We start from the raw sequence: 18,965 nt of genomic DNA, 5'->3' as shown, positions 1-18,965 counted from the left end.
TTTCTGTGAATTTCCGATTGGAGCATATGAAGCCTTAGAGATTCAAATGAAAATAAACAGGTAGAGAAATGAAAGGGCGGAAGCTTTTTATTAGCAGGAAAAAGAAGATGGAAGAAAAAACCGAGAAGGGAAGTGCTCTCGGAATCTTGGAAATGGACTAAACCAGGTGCCCATTCTAAATTGGGAACATGATCTTTCAACTCTGGAGCGCCTACGAGGCATATTAATATTTTCCGTTATTTTTAAACTTATAAAAAAAAAACTGCTAAAAAAAACTTTCTTGACGTGTGTCTATTCAACAAATGTTGCCATGGGTGCTTCACAGGTAGCATCAAGATTCTGTGAGAACAAAAGAAGGTGGCACGCGAGGCGTAACCGAATGCGTAACCAATCAATGCGTATGTCCTCCAGAGAACTAATCAAAGTGAACGTCTAAATCAAATTACAAATGACGTCAAATAACGTAAGGATCATCTGTTATTAACTACCCTGTGGCTCTTCATTGTTCTTACAACATTTTTTCCATTCCCCCTGTATCCAACGTCCCCTTCAGAGAGATCTAGTGTACAAATCGATTCTGTGGCCGTGCATCTGTTGAATAAAGATCGCAAATGACGTCACGATATGGCGAGAACGAAAAAATACGTGACACGAGGTACAGCCGTCAGTATGTCACTAATGTGCTTACTACAATTTAACATCTTCTGTGATATGACATGACATGCTTCAGAATATAATTTTGGAACTGACAGCGTTGTCACATGTGACTGTTGTGTGACCCAATTACCCTGCTAAGTAGCCAGGCCTCTAACTTTGGGTTTCCAAATGGCTGGGCTTTGCAAGACTCTTACCTCGGTTCTCTTCGAATACGACACGTCTAAAGTGGTTCACATTCAAAGTAAGACAATTGGAATCATCAACAGACTTATTCAACTCAGCATAATATGTTACGTCATCATGTAAGTGGCTGGTGAGATTTTTCTACAATTATACCTCGAGGTACTAACACACACTTGAAGTAAAGACATGTAGAAGTTTAATCGTTTTTCTACCCCTGTAATTTTGCACCTATTTGTTCTTGTACTCAGCTGTTCTCTTATCAAGATTAACAGTGCTTAGTATTGGTCTGGGGTATAATTAACTGTACACGATTATTCATTTTCATAAATGGTTATTTTATTGAACCTTTCGCGTAAATTTTGGTTCACATGTTAGCTAAAGGAAAACTGGAAACTAATGGATGAAACTGATTGCAAGAAAAACTACGTCTGTTGCTCTGTCTAAGTCCGTACTGATCGACGGACTTTACATGTAGCTTCATTTTTTAATCAAAATGGAATCTGTTTAACAAACAGTGTTTAAGTGGCTTAAACACAAAGCTATTGGAGCTGATTTCTAATGTGTCTTCTGATCTGCAGAGCAGACATTTTTTCTTACAGCATCTCAGCTGTTTACGGTGCTGATCTTTCGTTTTCATCAAACGAATTCATTAGCTTAATGACCTGCCAAATGTTGTTTTCCCGCGCTGTCTTATTTGTTACGCGTGATCCTTCGAAGCTCTTCGGTGTTTCGAAATAATGGTAAAATACTTCTCTAGTAAATCGAAGTGCCCGTGTATGCTCAAATCGTGGTGATATAAATGTTGTGGTTCAATTTTATCCTTGGTTCAAATTTTCTTTTCCTTTGTTTCAAACTCATTATCATACATTACAATACCCCAAAAAAAAGGAAAGAAAATTTGAACCAAGGATAAAATTGAACCACAACATACATACACCCACATACACATTCAAACTCATTATCATACATTACAATACCCAAAAACAAAAGAATGTAAAATTTGAACCAAGGATAAAATTGAACCACAACATAAACAAGTGCTAATAAATTGCACAGCACAGGGTTACATTTTGCTCTGCAGTTTCTTTTTAACCCTTTGATTCCTGGGCGCAACACATCATGCTTTTATAAGTGGACACATCATGAGGTAGTGCATTTCACCGAGTTAACTGTTATTGACCAAGCATTGACCTTACAATGTCAATGCTAGGGATGAGAACAAAGAAAAATAGCAATTGGGGGATTTTTAGTTGATCCATTGTCAAATTCTCCAAACTAACATCATGAGAATTGCATGGCAGAAAATAAGGAGAATTACTGATGAGATCTTGAGAGTGAAAGGGTTAAAACTTTTTTGGTATATTATGTCTTGAAACCATTTACTTTCAATGTTTCAGCTATGTTATAATCTATGAGAAAGGATACCAAGACACACAGAAACCTTACAGTTCTGTTACTACAAAAGTTAAAGGAGTATCGTCAACAAACTTGACACCTGAGTTGAATGATAGTTTTCCATTATACAATGGAATTCATGTGTGGGATTCAGCAGATTACATTGTTCCACCTGAGGTACAATTTAATTTGGATTTTCTTTGTTATTTTTGTCTTTTGTGGTTTTCTATTCCTGTTTTATTTCTCTGAAATAATGTTTGTGATATATAACATCTTTTGTCAGCTCTTGACTCAGAGTTTTTCTCTGAAATCTCCCAAGAAGTAGCTGTCTAATTAAACTTATCAATACATTTATATCAGCACTATGATAAACATACTTTATTTGGTGATTTGACAAAGCCTCACTCTGCCAGCCCAGAAAATGTCGTTTGAAATTTTATAAAGCTACAGACATTGGGTGTTTGGGATACATGATATCATTGGAGAATAAGAACCACCATAGCCCTAAAGCTAGGGCACTGGACTCTGGGCAGTAATGACCTAGTTTTAAAAGGTGCCTCTCTCCACCCAGAAATATAAAAGTGTACTGTTGAACTGTGAGGGGAATCAGACAAAATGCTGTTGCATAACTGGTAATCGACCAGTATCCCATCATGAGGGGAGGGGGGGAACAGTGATACTCCTGGCCACTAAATGCTATAGAAATCAGGATGCACTCTGGTTAGATGGGCCAGTTGGCTCCAGTACAGACTGAACTTTTTTGTTCTATATCCTTGAAGCTAGAGGATAGAAGGCCCAATTTCTCTTGCCCAACTTTGTATTATTATTGAATGATATAAAGTAATTGCAGTGTCTTTTGGAATTCATTAGTCCGCTATTCTGTCATTCTGGCAAGAAGGAAGTACATAACAGCACAATGTAAAGCCTGCAGTGAAAACATGTACTGTACATGAAAATGGTCTTCTACTACTCCATTTTTATAACCATAATCATTTGAAATTTGATCTATGTGGTTGAAATTTATTCTCTCCTTAAAACTTTTGTGTTTGATTTTTGGCATCTTTTCACATCCATCATGACAATCTGAAACAAAAAAAATTAAAAGGCAGACTAGTTTGGCAAATTTTAAACCAAGAACACTTTAAAACCACAACAAAATAATGTAAAATTTTCAGTGAGAGACACTGATCTTATTTTACAGGAAAACGGTGCTTTCTTTGTGATGACAAACATGATCATCACTCCAGATCAGTCACAGGGTGCTTGCCCAGAAGATCCTGACCTTACAGATGTCAAATGTTATAATGACAGTGACTGTGAAGCTATGGAACCCACCCACTATGGACATGGTGAGTTTTTTCTATGTTATCTCAGATAGCTGTGTTCTCTGTTATTTTCCATGTATGTTTTTTTTCTAATATGAACACTACAGAAAATTACAGTAATTAATTTACCGTCAGAAGAATGGGCATGTCCACACAGTGATTATTCAATTAGGTTTTTATCTTATTTGTTACTATTTTAGGAATTTTTAAAGTTAAGGATAAATGTCACACCACCTTCAAAGTTAACATGCTGACACTGAATGTATTCAGAATCACAAATAATCTTTCATTTTCCATTGTTCACTTGTCAGGAATCAAGACTGGGCGATGTGTAAAAGCAGACAGAGGTGATAAACCTCATTTGAAAGTGTGTGAGATCTATGCCTGGTGTCCTGTGGAAATAGATGAATTACCTATGCAACACTTCAACCTCAGGTTAGCTACTGTGGCAGTTATATGATTGACACATTTTTGTATAACAGTTAAACACAGAGGACAATCTTCTTCAACCTCGGGTAAATGACTATGGCAGTCATATCATTGACACATTTTTATATATCAATCAAGTACAGTGAACTCTTTCTGAATGGAACTAAGAGTCTATGCTTGAAGATGTCTATCATAAGAAAACTTATGCAGTAAGAAAATGACTTAAGAATGCAGATGGCTCAGATCATCTCCAAGACAGTTTCATTGGGGTAACTTCAATTTGGTGTTAAAGCAATTCGTGAGTGAGGTGGTTTTTGTTCAGCTCTTTGACTTCCAAGAGTGACTAGCATCTAGTTTCTCCCTTGGTAAAATATCACCACTGAATCACACATTAATGTCAAGAGGATAAAGGAAAGGATTAACAACTAATTGGATAAAGGGCTTATTCTGTATGGGAGCCAGAGGGCTAAAGTTTAGCCCTCAGAACCCTGAAACAAAAGATCTGAGTTGGGGGCATTGAAATACTTCAGCTTTTAAGCAATTTTTGTCTTTTTTGTTTACTGATTGTAATTCTGCATGTTTTTCTCATTATAGCCCAGGAGTTCCACTTTTGGAAACCGAGAACTTCACAGTTTTGATAAAAAATAGTGTTCAGTTTCCAAAATTTAATAAATCAAGGTAAGTGCAGTTGGCCATAGGCAAGATTGTCTCATAAGCAGCTCAACCATGTGCCCCATTCTATTTTTTTTCATGCCATATGTCCCTATAAACACCTCTGAATGGATGAATCCAGTAGCAGGTGTATATTCTGGTCTTGTTCTTTTTTACTTAACAGACGAAACATTCCATCTGATCGTGATCCATCATATCTGAAGAAGTGCACCTATGACCCTGTTAAAGATCCCTACTGCCCCATCATCAAACTAGGAACCATTGTCAAAGAAGCTGGAGAAGACTACAAGACTCTAGCTTATAAGGTAAATTTTTTCATGATTGTCATCATCATCATTGCTTTTCATACTGATAGGCTAAATAAGTTGCTCTAACCCCCTTTCCTAGGCCTTCGTGTCTTTGACTGCTTTTTATGCATGTCACCCTACATATCTCCTCTCTGCATGTATATAAATATATATCCTCTATATTGAGTTTGTTTTCAGTCTCCCTACTGTGAGACACAAAAATCTCCACAATAGATTTTAATTTTAGACACTTGCCAGATTTTAGACACAATTGTCTGAATTTAGACACAAGTGTTCATTTTTAGACTCTTTTGTCTAATTTTAGGTACAATTGTCTGATATTGAACACTAATATCAGATTTTTGGATGTCAGTGTCAGATTTTGGACACTAACATGTAGTGTCTAATGTTAAACAAAAGTGGCGGATTTTAAACAGTACTGTCACATTTTAGACACTTTTGTTGGATTTTAGACACTAGTGTCCAATTTTAGACACAAGCATCTGATGTTAGACACCAGTGTCCGAATTTAGGCATAAGTGTTTGATTTAAGACTCCAGTTTCTGATTTCAGAATCTGGTGTCAAATTTTAGACTCTAGTTTCCAACTTCAGACGTTGTTGTCCAATTTCGGATGCAAGTGTCCAATTTTAGACACAAGTGTTCAATTTTAGACTTTGGTGTCTAATTTTAGATACTGATGTTTGATTTTAGACACTTGTGTCTGATTTTAGACACTTGTGTCTGATTTTAGACACAAGTGTCCAATGTTAGACACAAGTGTCCGATTTTAGACACTAGTGTCTGATTTTAGGTACTAGTGCTTGATTTTAGACAATAGTGTCTAATTTTATTATGGTGTCCAATTTTAGACATCGTGTCCATATTTTGACACAAAATTAAGGCAGTTAAAATTTTACTGACATATTCAACTCTGTCTCTGTTTTCAGGGAGGTGTTATGGGTATTATTATCAACTGGGACTGTGACTTTGATCCTTTAACTTATTCTTGTGAGCCAAAATATTCCTTTAGAAGGTAAAGAAGACACTGTTTTAGATAATGTTTTATAATGCAGTTAAATGCAATTTAACAGAGTTAACAAGAAAGAGCATTTAGTGTTCTCTGATAGTCAGGGGTTTTTGCATATGCCCATGTGTCAGTATTCCACATGCTCTTTGTTTGAGGCATTCTTGCATGTGCTTTGAGGAAAAAAATATTTATTATGGGATTATCAATTGATCCAATGCCAAATTCTCCAAACAAACATGATGAGAATTATTTGGCAGACAGTAAGGACAATTGGTAGTTAAAGGGTTAAGCTTATGATTGGTTCTCTCTCTTTTTCATCATTATTCCCCTTTATCTTTTCCAAGACTAGATGATGTAGAGGCACCAATTGCACCAGGATATAACTTCAGGTAATTGTCAATAAGATGTTTTTAGTCCACTGTCTCTCCTGAGATTATGAGTTGTAATAATTTGTAGTGAACAGCAGGTTCATAGGCAAAAACATTTAGAACAGGGTTACATTCTAATTCATTATTGGAATTTGGTAGGCATGGCAACTTCTCTTTTATCATTACTGTCACATTTCCTTGAGAGGGGGTCACAAACAATTATTGAGGCTCTCTTGGACCCCCTTCCCTTACGTAAACTCTTTCACTGTTAAATTTTTGGTAAAAAAGACGAGTTATTGGACACTTCTTATAAAATGAACAATGTGCTGTAGATTTAGTGGTATCAGGTGAAAGATTGTCTCCTAAATGACACATTGATTATTCTTTTCAAACCAGGTTTGCCAGATATTATGACAAAGATGGAAAACTACACAGAACACTGTTCAAAGCTTATGGTATCCGCTATGTAGTATTGGTCTATGGTCAGGTAAGTTACCACATGTATGCGATAGATATACCAACCCCTTTTTGTTTTGCATTTGGCAACAATATGCTGGTTTCCCTAGCCTTAAAAGTAACTGCATGCTTTAGTTGTGACTTCTGATTATTCAATGATTGTGAAATAATTGCATTTGTAATAACTAGTGCTTTTTCTTGTGCTCTGATTTGAGTAAATACTAAGAAAATCAAAATAACTTTTGTTTCTTCTAGGGTGGTCAGTTCAGTGTTGTCCCTTTGTTTCTGAATTTGGGTTCTGGTCTTGCCCTTCTGGGAATTGTAAGTTAACAAGCTTGAGTAATTCTGCAGTTGTTAGAAGCTGAAAAGCTTTTCTTTTTTTTTTCCATTTCCATTGACTTAAAATAGCGACACAGTGTCAAGGAAGGAGTAGTTATGAATGAGATCTGGATGATAGACATAGATCTCTTCGTGGAATCTTTGTGGATTTTCTTTGTAGTACTTCATATGATTTATTTGCAACTGGGTTTTCTTACACTCCATAACTGACCTAATTATGGAGGTTGATTGACGAGGACAGTTCATTATGTGTATTATTCGGAGAATGAATCTTACATGAATTGTTTGCCAATATCTTGTTATAGCTTATGGCGACTGTATCCTGTGATAACCCACTTTACCTATTAGAATTGCTGTGGCTTTCTTACAGGCGACAGTGTTGTGTGATATTGTTGTTCTCTACTTTGTGAAACGAAAGACATACTACAGGTCGAAAAAATACCAAGTTGTGAATGATCCAGATGATGATGATGAGGTAAATAAGAAAATCTCTCTTATCAACCTACCTTATGCGCCTACTCTGTGTTTAGAAGTGTTGCCAATACAAGTATGCGCCGCTAAGTATCAGTAAGTTCGTATACTTAAATTGCCTAGAGTGGTTTTCTATCAGATTGCTTCAGTTAAACTAATCATAGTATAGCACAACCCATCATAGCAAGGTTTACGTTGTTGACACTGTGTTTAGCTTTGTAAGATTGTTTTACTTTCTATCAAAGATTGTGGATTATGGTTAATGTATTTCACCTGGTCTTCTTTGCAGAGAGGACATTTGCTTTATACTGACGAAAAGAAATAGCGAGAGGAGGGTGCGCTAGGATATTCTAATTATAGACTTCATTTCATATTTTACACGAGGCAGCTTTAGCCTATCTGTAGATCCAACTTCAGTCAAAAAGCCTCGTTCAATTAAATGGATCAATCTAGTTCTCCTATCTTGGAGGGGGGGGGGGGTCCAAACTTTGAAATTTAGACTTTTTATAGCGACTCTCTTAGTATCAAAAAGAAACTTAAGAGAGTGTGAATGGTATTATCACATGTATCACCATGAAGGCCCTTAGTTGTCCTAGAGTATTTATTAAACAAGAAGTAAAAATTCTTCACTCCATTGAAGGCTCATCAAATTCGGCGAGAGGTATTTGAAAACTTAAGTTTGTCCGAAGCATGTTTTTTTCAAGAAAAAAAAAAAACAAAGAAATCAAAGGGAAGGAAGTAAACTAACTATAGTATAGATTTTGTAATGATTAAATCAATACAGACTGTATTAGAGATATCTTAGAATAAAGTTTTGCTAGGTGTTACCAAATGGTCTGCCTTTTTATGATTTAAAATTATTGCTCACGATATTTTTAGATCTTTTGGATTTGTTACTAAGGAATCTAACTGGAGTTAAGACTCCCGTCGACCCTTATCTTTTTGTTCGTTATGGGTACCTGACAATATTTTCTACTCTCTTTGTATACTGGAGGTACTTTTTTAAAGGAGCTTTCTGAAAGGAAAATTCAATTAACATAAAATATCAAATGAAGCAACGATCTCCACCGGAGCACCAGCAATTTAAGCAATTACAGAAATAGGCCTGTAAAAAACTCATGCATCAACCTTATTCGTACCCATGCCCCTCAGGTACTAGTTGAGCGCCACTACCAAGTGAGTTACGAAGCGACACCTTAAAGGCAGGGGACATTTCAAAGGGTTTTACTTTCCCGTGTAGGATCTTGAATGTGGGAAGTTAAGGAATTAAGCAACAAGTCGCAAATATAGCTTTTAATTCGAAGATGTCGACAACTTTTCGAAGTCTTGAAATTCCTAAGCAGTAAAGCGGGGTAAACTCAAGAAGAAGTTCTCATATGTCTCCTCAACGATTGACAAGTACGACAAACCCCCTTCATTAGACACACCCACAACAACGCTTCTGAGATTTTTTCGAGCTTCCGTTACAACAGTACAGTTTGTTATGTTTAAGATAACGTTGGTTTTGAAATCTGTCAAAATTTCAAAAGAGAGAACGCGTTAAAAAATTATTCCGTTTTCTACAGAGAATTAAATATGCAGTGCTAGCTTTTTCACGATCACTAGAGGTCCAGGATGGACTGCCAACTGATCTGAATTGCAAAATCTTTCCTCGTTATTATTCATGATTTTCTCTCACTTGCACGTGTTACTGAGACGTTGCTCGGGTGTGGAAAGTTCTGTGGCCGTTTAGGTCTTCTTACTTTGGTTTACAAGCTTCAGGATTAATGAAAACTTTTCTGAGGACATAAAGGCTTCTATAATGGCTACGCAAAATCCTACCGAAGGCAACTTCGGCGAAAGGTCGGCGCAAATTGTGCAATGGCATCGGAACATGATGCCGTACAAGATGACAACCAAAATGGTGGACTTGTGCTTCCTTGCTTTTCAAGGTAACAAGCAGGTTTTATTGTGATACGGTGAGTTTGATAATGGTTTTCCACGTAAACTTAAACTAATCCTACTGTTTTTTCCTCAACAAAATATCTGGAGTCGACGTGGAAAAGAACATGAAATATGGCAATCAAAGAGAGCTCCTGGAATCGGTGAGTAGAAATTTTCGATGCTTAAGAAGGCCTTTGGTCTGTAGTTCTGTTACAGGACTCTTGTTGATGCGGTTACAACAGTGATAATGTAGATAGCTCGTGTTAAGATCAAAAAATCAAAACAGAGATGTAAAAGACTGTCAAAGATTTTGTTTAATGATCATTCCATTCCTTAAATCCACTGATAACCTTTTGTGCTCAGCTGACTCTCATGACGATTTTCAAGATATTTTCAAACAAAACGCCACCTTTAGGTAGTCTTTCATAGGTACAACCCTGTGTTTCCTGTTATACTTTGGGAATTTTCCTACATTTCAATTTCAAACAGGGAAACAAAGACTGATTACAATATGTTATGAAAGCAATTTTGTCGTCTCGTGAAATGTACTCAGAAAAATCAGTAACTGGCAAATCATACTTCATGCGTTTGATCAGTGATGTGACCGATGCCCTCGCAAAATTATATATCCTATTAAAACCAGGATTTTGTGCAACTGTCTTCGACTATTGGACTTCATTTTCGACTGCTCCTTTCCTAAGTTTATTGATAATCTTGATACTTCAATGCTCAAGCTGGCTGAGTTTAATAGCAATCTTTGGACACATTTCAACCAATATCACCGCATTTCTTCATTAGAATTCTTAGTCCACACGAGGAGGGGGATTTTTCCCTACATTTAAATGCACGTCTTCTCTTCCTTACCGAATTCTGATGATAGATACGATTTACGATTATTTGTTCAAAATTAAGATCGTGTCAGTGAACGTAGACAGTCTCAATCATCGGTTGTAACGAAAACGAAGACCCCCGAAAGCTAAGACCTGAGACCTGAAAACGAAGACCTCTTTATTTATTCATTCAGTATGATCTTATCATGGTTTCTCTCCGGAAATATCCAGAATCAAAGACCAGTTTTACATGTACTCCCTTTAAATCTGCTCATTTGTTCCTGCCGAATGAAGTGCCAGTGAGAACCGTGTGAGAATTGTTGGATTCTTGTTTTCTTGTTGATTCCCAAATGGCTTTTATCAATCTTTGAGTGTGGTACTGCAATGGAACTTTTCCAAGCTGAACCAATGTAAAATGAAAACTGGAGGAAAAGACATCGTTGCCAGCGGAGATCAAAGTAGAACTCGATCGATTATGGTCTGTTTTAGATCGTCCGAATCCTGGTAAATAAGATCGATCGTGCTTGTATAAAGATTCCACTCTTACATACGGAGTGAGCCTATAAATAACCACATCTAACATTGCTTGGCTTTAATTTGTAAGTAATGTTGGGGTAACGACCTGCATAAGAAAGCTTTGCAAAGTTTTCATTTCAACTGCCGAGCCCAGTTCATTTAAATGAAATTTAACAAAATTAAACACAATTATACCAGCAGCAATTTTCTACCATACAAACTTCAAAATAATTTAAACAGAACTTTAAAGATACATACTGAAAATTAAAAATCGGTGTTAGCGACCACACACAAACACCGTTGCTAACAGATCACGGAAAACACATCACAGATTTATTAAGAGGTCATTTTTATGGTCCTAGAATTAATACGAGGCAAATAACGATGTTTTGCAAGCCACAACCTTTACATCTGGCAAATTTCAGACGAATCGACGTAGCTGGAGCGCACACTTTTTAAAGTTGACACGTTATTTTGAAAATAAAGGGGTCGTCGTTTTCGGGTCTTTGTTTTCGGGCCTTTTTATATTAAACCTGTCTTTTATGGAATGCTTTATCGCTATCATGATTAGAAAGATTAAAACCGGAGCTGAATTGTGGCGAGAAACTATAATAAGATTATGTTAAATAAAGAAAGTAAAGGGGTCTTCGTTTTTGGGTCTTAGCTTTCGGGGATTTTCGTTTCGCTACAACTCTATATTATCAACATTTCATAAATTGGATGTTCATAAAAATTAATTCTATACAGTGTAAATGTATGCAATCGTCTTCTTCAATCGCTGGAATTTAAGGGAATATTCATCTTTGGTTTCCTTTGCTGTTATCACAACAATTACAACTAGGAATCATATTAGTTCTCTTCTTTGACAGTGGGTCTAACCAGCTGCTTTTTGTTTAATTTCTTCCCCGATATCATTCTGTGCAAAGGTCACTCGACTATCACTTTGAATCATATGTGGCAAATGGACAAATAACTGGACTGAAATCAAGCCGCTGGAGGAATAAATAAGTGGATTGAGATCAATTGGACAAATGGACAAGAAACTGGATTGAAATCAAGCGTACACATTCAGAGGTAGAATCTTGAATTAGATGAACAATAATAGGCTGCGAAGGTGCGTTTTAAACGCAGTTATAGTGCCTAGGTACAACCAATTTGAAGATAATCTGGAACGAAAATTTTCGACGAGTGTCAAACGAATTTAGTTTCATTCTTTTTCAAAAACTTTCAACCACCTGCAGGATTTTGTTTTTTGAAATATGCTTCAAATCAACCTTAGAGAGGACTTTTTCAAATAGCTTGAGCATCGCGATGCAGAAATTATGAAAACAAACCAACATATCAAAACTGAAGAGACTCTGGAAATTTTCGGATTTTCAAAGACAATCTTACAATTGGTGATGTGGATTGTCTGCCTTTGCACTCTAAGTTCAGGAAATGTTTCAAAGGATTGAAGAAATTTGTGTAATCAAACTATTTTTTTATTAAAAAAAGAATGATAAACGATGAAAGAAGGAAATTTTCCATGTGAATCGACAAATATTTGTATTTAAGGTCATGATAAGTGACGCAAATTGTTCTCCTTGGTCGTATCAATGACGGAATAATTACAACTAAAATTGTATGGATTTTAGATATTTAGTATTGTTCATACGATTCAACTTAAAACACAATTTTATTTCATTCAAAAGGAAGAAGCGTTTATTAAGCACCTTTGCTTTTTTTTTTAAAGGCAAAGTTATGAATTATCAACATTATTCCAATGCAGAGTTTCTTGTACCTCTTCACAAGTTAAGCGATTTTTGACATTAAATCTGATCTAATTTTTGTTCTGAAGTCTCGTGAGTTTATTTTTTGTCATTTTTTGCTCGCCAAACCCCTGTTCAAAATTTTTAATTTTCCCGCCAAAAAACTTAGAAAAATACGAAGCGCTTAGAATACGCATGCGCCAGTTTTTTTTTTTTCGAAACTCCTTTCAAAATGGCGTAATTTTCCCGCCAAAAAACTTAATACAAGGCGCCCAAAATACGCATGCGCCTTTTATTTTCTTTTTCAGAAGATGTACGTAATAAAAGGTATATTGTTGAATAGCAATCAATAAACACTACAATGTTTACTGCCATTCTCATCTTTGAATTATTTCAGTTAATAAATAACAAGTATTTTTCAATCATTCTTTAATTTATTAAGTGATTTTCCATTAATTAATCACAAAGGTGTCAAGAAAAATTCGTTCAAATATATACTAAGACTTTTGGCGGGAAAATTTGGAGCAATTTGCATAGAGTTTCCCCTGACAACTTTCTCGACAAAAAATTAAAAATAGCTTCCCTTGAAAATTTCCGCCAAAATATGACAAACATAACCTCGTACAAAACTTTATCTAAAAATTGTTTGCCAAATCCTAATTTACTTTCTTCGAACGTAAAATATTGGCCAATTTCGTGGTTTTCTTGTTTTGGTTCTGAAGTCTTTCACCAGTTTTAACACAGCACAAACAAATTGCAAAATACAGAGTTTTTTTTCTGGTTTTGGTTTCCCTGATTTAAATATCTACATCAAATTGGTGATGAAAAGACAGTTGTGGTCTTCTCGAAAGAGCTAGTGTTCTTTAGAATTGACATTTTGAGATTGCAATCGAATTTGTTCTACTCCAAAAATAAAATTTTACAGAAGTCATACAACTGCAGAATTTCATGAAAACTCTGTATTTTGCACAATGTTTACACCACGAAGAAAATGGCGGAAAAAATTCTGAACTATTATATCTAACCTTAAGAAACAGGGCAAGCCAGAAAGTTGGACAGAAAAAACCCGAATCTGTTTCAAAAATTAAATTTCTCTATTTTATAATCAAAATCCACCAAACAGACTGATTGTAATTAATAAAGTGTATCTTAATAACATTGACTTGCCATTTCCCTTAAGATTATACCTTTACACTGGAAGAAAAGAGACAAAAGGCATTCCTGTTCCAAATTATATTGCTCCCAGCTTGGTACAATATCAAGACAATTTCTCCGTGTTGATTGTAACCTTTTTTAATCTGGGATTAGATATTCAAATTACCTAACCCTAAGCAAGACGTCTTGCGTCATCTCTGGACAAAATTCGATCGCTTTGGATTGGTAGAGGAAAATCCCAAGAAATCAGCTATTTAAATTTCCTGTTGTAACCATCATTCAATAATTAACAGATGAATTATCATCTTTTTTCTTATGTCTTGTTTTGCTTTAATTCAGAACAAAGGAAAGACAATTTACGCACGCACAATGCAATTTTTGATTACGTCGGGAGAATTTACCAAATAATTCCCTAAGGGATTAGATAATTTCATTTTTGCTCCAGAAAGACGTCTCGCGATATTTCGTCTCCAACCTTAGAATCTTTTTTTTTTCCTTCAGTATATATTATGTCTCGCCTCTTTCTCTTCCAGTGTATAGGAACATTAACTAACGATATAGATATGTAGTTCTCAAAAACAATCGCTAGTTCTTGCAAGATTTTTTGCAGCACCGAGGCTCCAAATTGTAGTTAATTTTCCTTGTGTACATTTTAGAAATGTCAACTATCACCTTTAGTTTGTTCTTATTTCTTTCCTCGATTAATTATGCGTGTTTTTTCTTGCAAGTATCGTTCCTTGCAGTGATGTTGCGTAACCTTTTTGTCAATTAGGGCAATTGTTTTAGGTTAAAATTAGCATTGTAAATTTTTCATTTCAAAAAAATTTTTAAAAATTAGTTGACTGCTTTAAAACGGAAAGTAATTATTTTATAGTTGCACCAATTTTCGTTGAGGAAATAAAAGCTTGATGAAAGTTCAAGCCGAGTGGAAAGTTCAAATTAAAAACACAAGTTTTCTCCTTTTTGTAAACGAGATTGTCAATTGTACGAAATTTGTTGTATTAGGGATGCAATCATTCCAACTTCGACTCAAATTTTGAAAAACAAAGTTAATTTCCTATCAGCGCCAATTTTTACCCAACAATAATTACCAATGATAGGAGCAACTTCAGAATACCCCGCAACTCATTTACATGTCATTGAATAAGAATAGCGTCTATTGTGTTATGCCTCGATCTTCAAAGCCTCCCGACACATGTAAATGAGTTGCGGGGTATTCTGAAGTTTAGCCCAATGATATTGTCCTCACGTTGTTTCCGTTTCTGTCTCGACTTTTTGTACCTTTTGTACTTTTCAAAGCCCTACTATAAAACAGGGTAAATTAACTTTGGCTAAACTTCAGAATACCCCGCCACTTTGGCCCGCCTTACTTACATGTGTCGGGAGGCTTTGAAGATCGAGGCATAACACAATAGACGCTATTGACATGTTAATGAGTTGCGGGGTATTCTGAAGTTGCTCCTTAACTTTTCAAAAAAGTGACACAAATAGTGTAGTTCATGCATAAGGTTTTGTTTGCCTTACTCACTTTTGTTCTCAGGTCTCGCAGAAAATTAATTGCACCAGCGATTGCTCTTTGAGAACTAACTTTGGATATATTAACTAATAAGATTCTCGTAAACAAGTGGCACCATTGATTAACAGAGAGACAATGAAGGAAAATTACCATTCAAATTTCCGGTCAAAGATCAGTCAAACTTAGCATATACATTGTAAAGTTATGATGATTCATAAAGTCAATCTGTCGTACTCGATTACTTAAAGCTTAGATTGCAGTGCCACTTGCGATCGCCTCAATACCCGATTTAAATGGCAGTAATATATCTTATAGAAGTTGAATTGCAATATATTGCAAGATATTTCTTTTATCCGATTTATCAGCTATTTTGGCAAAATTATCTCTCCAAACTCCGTATTTTGCATCCTCTCTTGACATTCAAACCACCGTTTTTTCAGACTATTTTGGCGTTTTACATAAATAAAATTCTTATCTTAACGACGTTCCTCCAGTGCTTGACAATCCATTGATTCTCGCTTGTAAATTCTGCTTGTTGTGCTTATTCAACTTGTTGTCTTCATTGTGGTTTACGTCTGAATATGGGACAAAAAATAAGAAATTTAGCATCATAGTAAAAAAACCTTGATTCGGTAAAATTTCGGCACAGCCCCATACTATTATAAAACAAATCTGTTTTCCCAATGGCAGTGTATTGTTTTTGTTATTGTTTTCTCTATCCAAGAACTGAATGCATAATGTAGTTTGGGGCTGCGCAGAAATTTTACCCTTAATTCTTACAAACTTTATTTGTATATTAATTCAAAGGTTTCTGTTTAAAAGTGACTTTCTAAGGAAGATAACGTTCGGAAGATGAAAGAAATTCCTTGATTATTCCCACCACGTTTTATCGCACAAGTGTGATGTCTCATCACAAAACATTGAACGGACTCTGGACTCAAGTTGTGATTGAACTTAGAGTGTTTGTCGTAATATTTGGGTTTAAAGGTCATGACGAAAGTAAAACTGAAAGGGCTGTTGTGAAAGCATATTTGCGCAAGTCTTCCTATTGCTCTCCCAAAAGCTTGAAAAGTTTCTCGAGGCAAAATCCCAAACGCACATGGCAACCCTTAAATTTATACTTAAATTTACTAGTTTCCCTCGAGTTGAGCGCAGGACTCCTATGTGCAATTTAATACACTTACCGGTCGCTTAGTTTCCTGAAGTTCAGTAAAGTAATTCGGCGTTTCCTTCCATTTTTTTTTGACAGAGACATATCGGAGACGACCGGCCTCGCCTGACATCTTGACGTGGCCGCCAACAGTTTCAAATGAGGTGCAATTGGAATTTTTCTTGAATATGGATCAAAACGAACAACCAATCGGTAGCAAATACGTCACAGTTTTGGGTGTGGTTTTGTTTATTTTGTGCACGCTTTCAAAGAGATTGTTTAATTTTCAAGAGACCCCTTTATCTTTTGGTGTTTGAAACAAAATTTTAAAAGAAAACAAAAAGGCATCACGAGTATTTAAGACGAGGTAAACCATGGGAAAGCAAACAAATAATCCAAAAATCATAAAGAAAGGTTTAAAAAAGAATCAAACAAAAAAACGGTAAGTCCCCTGGAACAGGATCTCCATCCTGACTGGGACCGCCTTCGCGGTACAATGCTCTACCCACTGAGCTGAAAGAAAGCAAATTTAAAAATTATATGTAACAAGTACCGTATGTACTGCAAGGTACAAATGGGCAAAGATTCTGAGGAAGACGTGTTTTTTAACTCTGAGATAACACTACTACAAAAACTTTATTGCTTGATTTAATAACGTTAAATTTCAGCAGTTTTCGATTGTGTATCCTCAATTTAAGAGTGTGGGAAAAGGGTAAACCTTTCCAAGTGTAATGATGTGAAAAGACGAGTATAAAAAAACACTTCAGACTGTTTAAAAGCTTGGTAGAAGATTAATAAATCATTAAAAAAAAAGATAAAAAAATTGAAAAAGAAAATAAAATAAAGAAAAAAAAAACAAAAAACGGCAAGTTCCCCGTGTCAGGATCTGCATCCTGACTGGGACCGCTTTCGCGGTACAATGCTCCGCCCCACTGAGCTGCAGGGAACTTGCCATGAAGGGAGGGCAAATTTTAAGATTATATGTAATAAGAACAGTATGTACTGTAAGGTAAAACTGGGCAAAGACTCTGAGGAAGATGTGTTTTAACTCTAAGACATTACTACAACAAATATGTTGCTTGATTTAATAATGTTAGAATTCAGCAGTGTTCCGATGCATGTCCTCAATTAAAGAGTGTACGAAAAGGGTAAACTTGCCAAACTGACAGTAAACCTTTCCTAGTGTAATGATGTGAAAAGACGAGTATACAAAAACACTTCAGACTCCTTAAAATAATTAATAAACCATCGAAAAAAGGCAATTAAAAAAACTGAAAAATAAAATTAAAAAAAAAGGCAAGTCCCCGGTGTAGGATCTCTATCCTGACTGAGATCGCTTTCGCGGTACAATGCTCTAGGGAACCTGCCATGACTGAAGAGTAAATTTTAAGATCATGTGTAACGAGTGGAATACGTAATGCAAGGAAAAAGCGCAAAGATTTTGAGGAAAAAGGGTTTTTACTCGTAGATGGCATTATTTCTGAAACTTTGTTGTTTGATGTAATAATTTTCAAATACAGTAGAGTTCTAATGCATGTCGTCAGCTTAAAAGTGTAGGAAAAGGGTAAACTTGCAAATAAATGGAAGATAGTATCCACTAATGAATTGAAGTAAAAAGACATAAAATCACAAAAAGGTTAAAAAAAAAATTTAATTTAAAAAAAGAATGGCAAGTCCCTCGGAACAGGATCTCCATCCCGACTGGGACCACTTCTGCGGTACAATGCTCTACCCACTGTGTTGCGAGGAACTTGCCTTGAAAGGAGAGCAAATTTTAGTAACATTATATGCAACAAATTGACTAAACACTGCAAGGAACAAGCGCAAAGATTCTAAGCAGTCAAAAGGGCTTTGACCCTAAGATGACAATATACTATGAATTGTCCAAATTAAGTAGCGTTTCGATGCATGTCCTCAATTAAAGAGTGTAAACTTTCCAATTAAGAGGTTACAAATTAAATGAGTAAACTGAGAAAAGATCATGGTATCAAATGGAAAAAGGTACAAATCTGCTTAAGAAAGATTAAAAAAGAAATCAAACAAAAAAAAATGGCAAGTCCCCCGGAACAGGATCTCCATCCTGACTGGGACCGCTTTCGCGGTACAATGCTCTACCCACTGAGCTGCGGGGAACTTGCCATTCCTAAAGAGCAAATTTTAAGATTATATGTAACAAGTGAACTACGTACTGCAAGGAACAAGCGCAACGATTCTGAGGAAAAAGTGTTTGGAATCTAAGATGACATTTGAAGATACTCAGCTGTTAAACGCAAAAATGTTCAAATTAATTCAGTGGCGTTAAATTCGTTGCATATCTTCAATTTGACATGATTGTAGGTAAAGAGTAAACTTGCCAACAAGTAGAAGAAAACTTTCGCGAATGCACTGATGTGAAAAGACCATTATACAAAGACATTCCTGGCAATTCAGAAACTGGATAGAACTAAACTTTAAAAAAATTAAAAATAAAAAAAGGGTTAAAAAGAAGTCAAACTAAAAAAAAAGAAAAAAAACGG

General features: G+C 35.7%; 1 protein-coding gene across 1 annotated transcript; it reads left to right on the top strand.

The window, feature by feature from the left end:
* The first annotated feature begins 512 nt into the window (after window positions 1-512).
* Window positions 513-8,443, top strand: LOC113686177 (P2X purinoceptor 4). The gene is made up of 12 exons (XM_027203774.2): window positions 513-959; window positions 2,238-2,412; window positions 3,437-3,584; window positions 3,872-3,995; window positions 4,584-4,667; window positions 4,825-4,966; window positions 5,898-5,983; window positions 6,322-6,366; window positions 6,742-6,832; window positions 7,057-7,122; window positions 7,511-7,615; window positions 7,901-8,443. The coding sequence occupies exons 1-12, from the start codon at window positions 826-828 to the stop codon at window positions 7,934-7,936; spliced, it is 1,236 nt and encodes a 411-aa protein (XP_027059575.2). The 5' UTR covers window positions 513-825; the 3' UTR covers window positions 7,937-8,443.
* Window positions 8,444-18,965: the final 10,522 nt, after the last annotated feature.

This window comes from Pocillopora damicornis, chromosome 12 (assembly GCF_964200805.1).
Source record: "Pocillopora damicornis chromosome 12, jaPocDami1.2, whole genome shotgun sequence".
In the NCBI taxonomy this organism is placed as follows: Eukaryota; Metazoa; Cnidaria; class Anthozoa; order Scleractinia; family Pocilloporidae; genus Pocillopora; species Pocillopora damicornis.
This window is presented reverse-complemented; position numbering and strand designations above follow the sequence as displayed.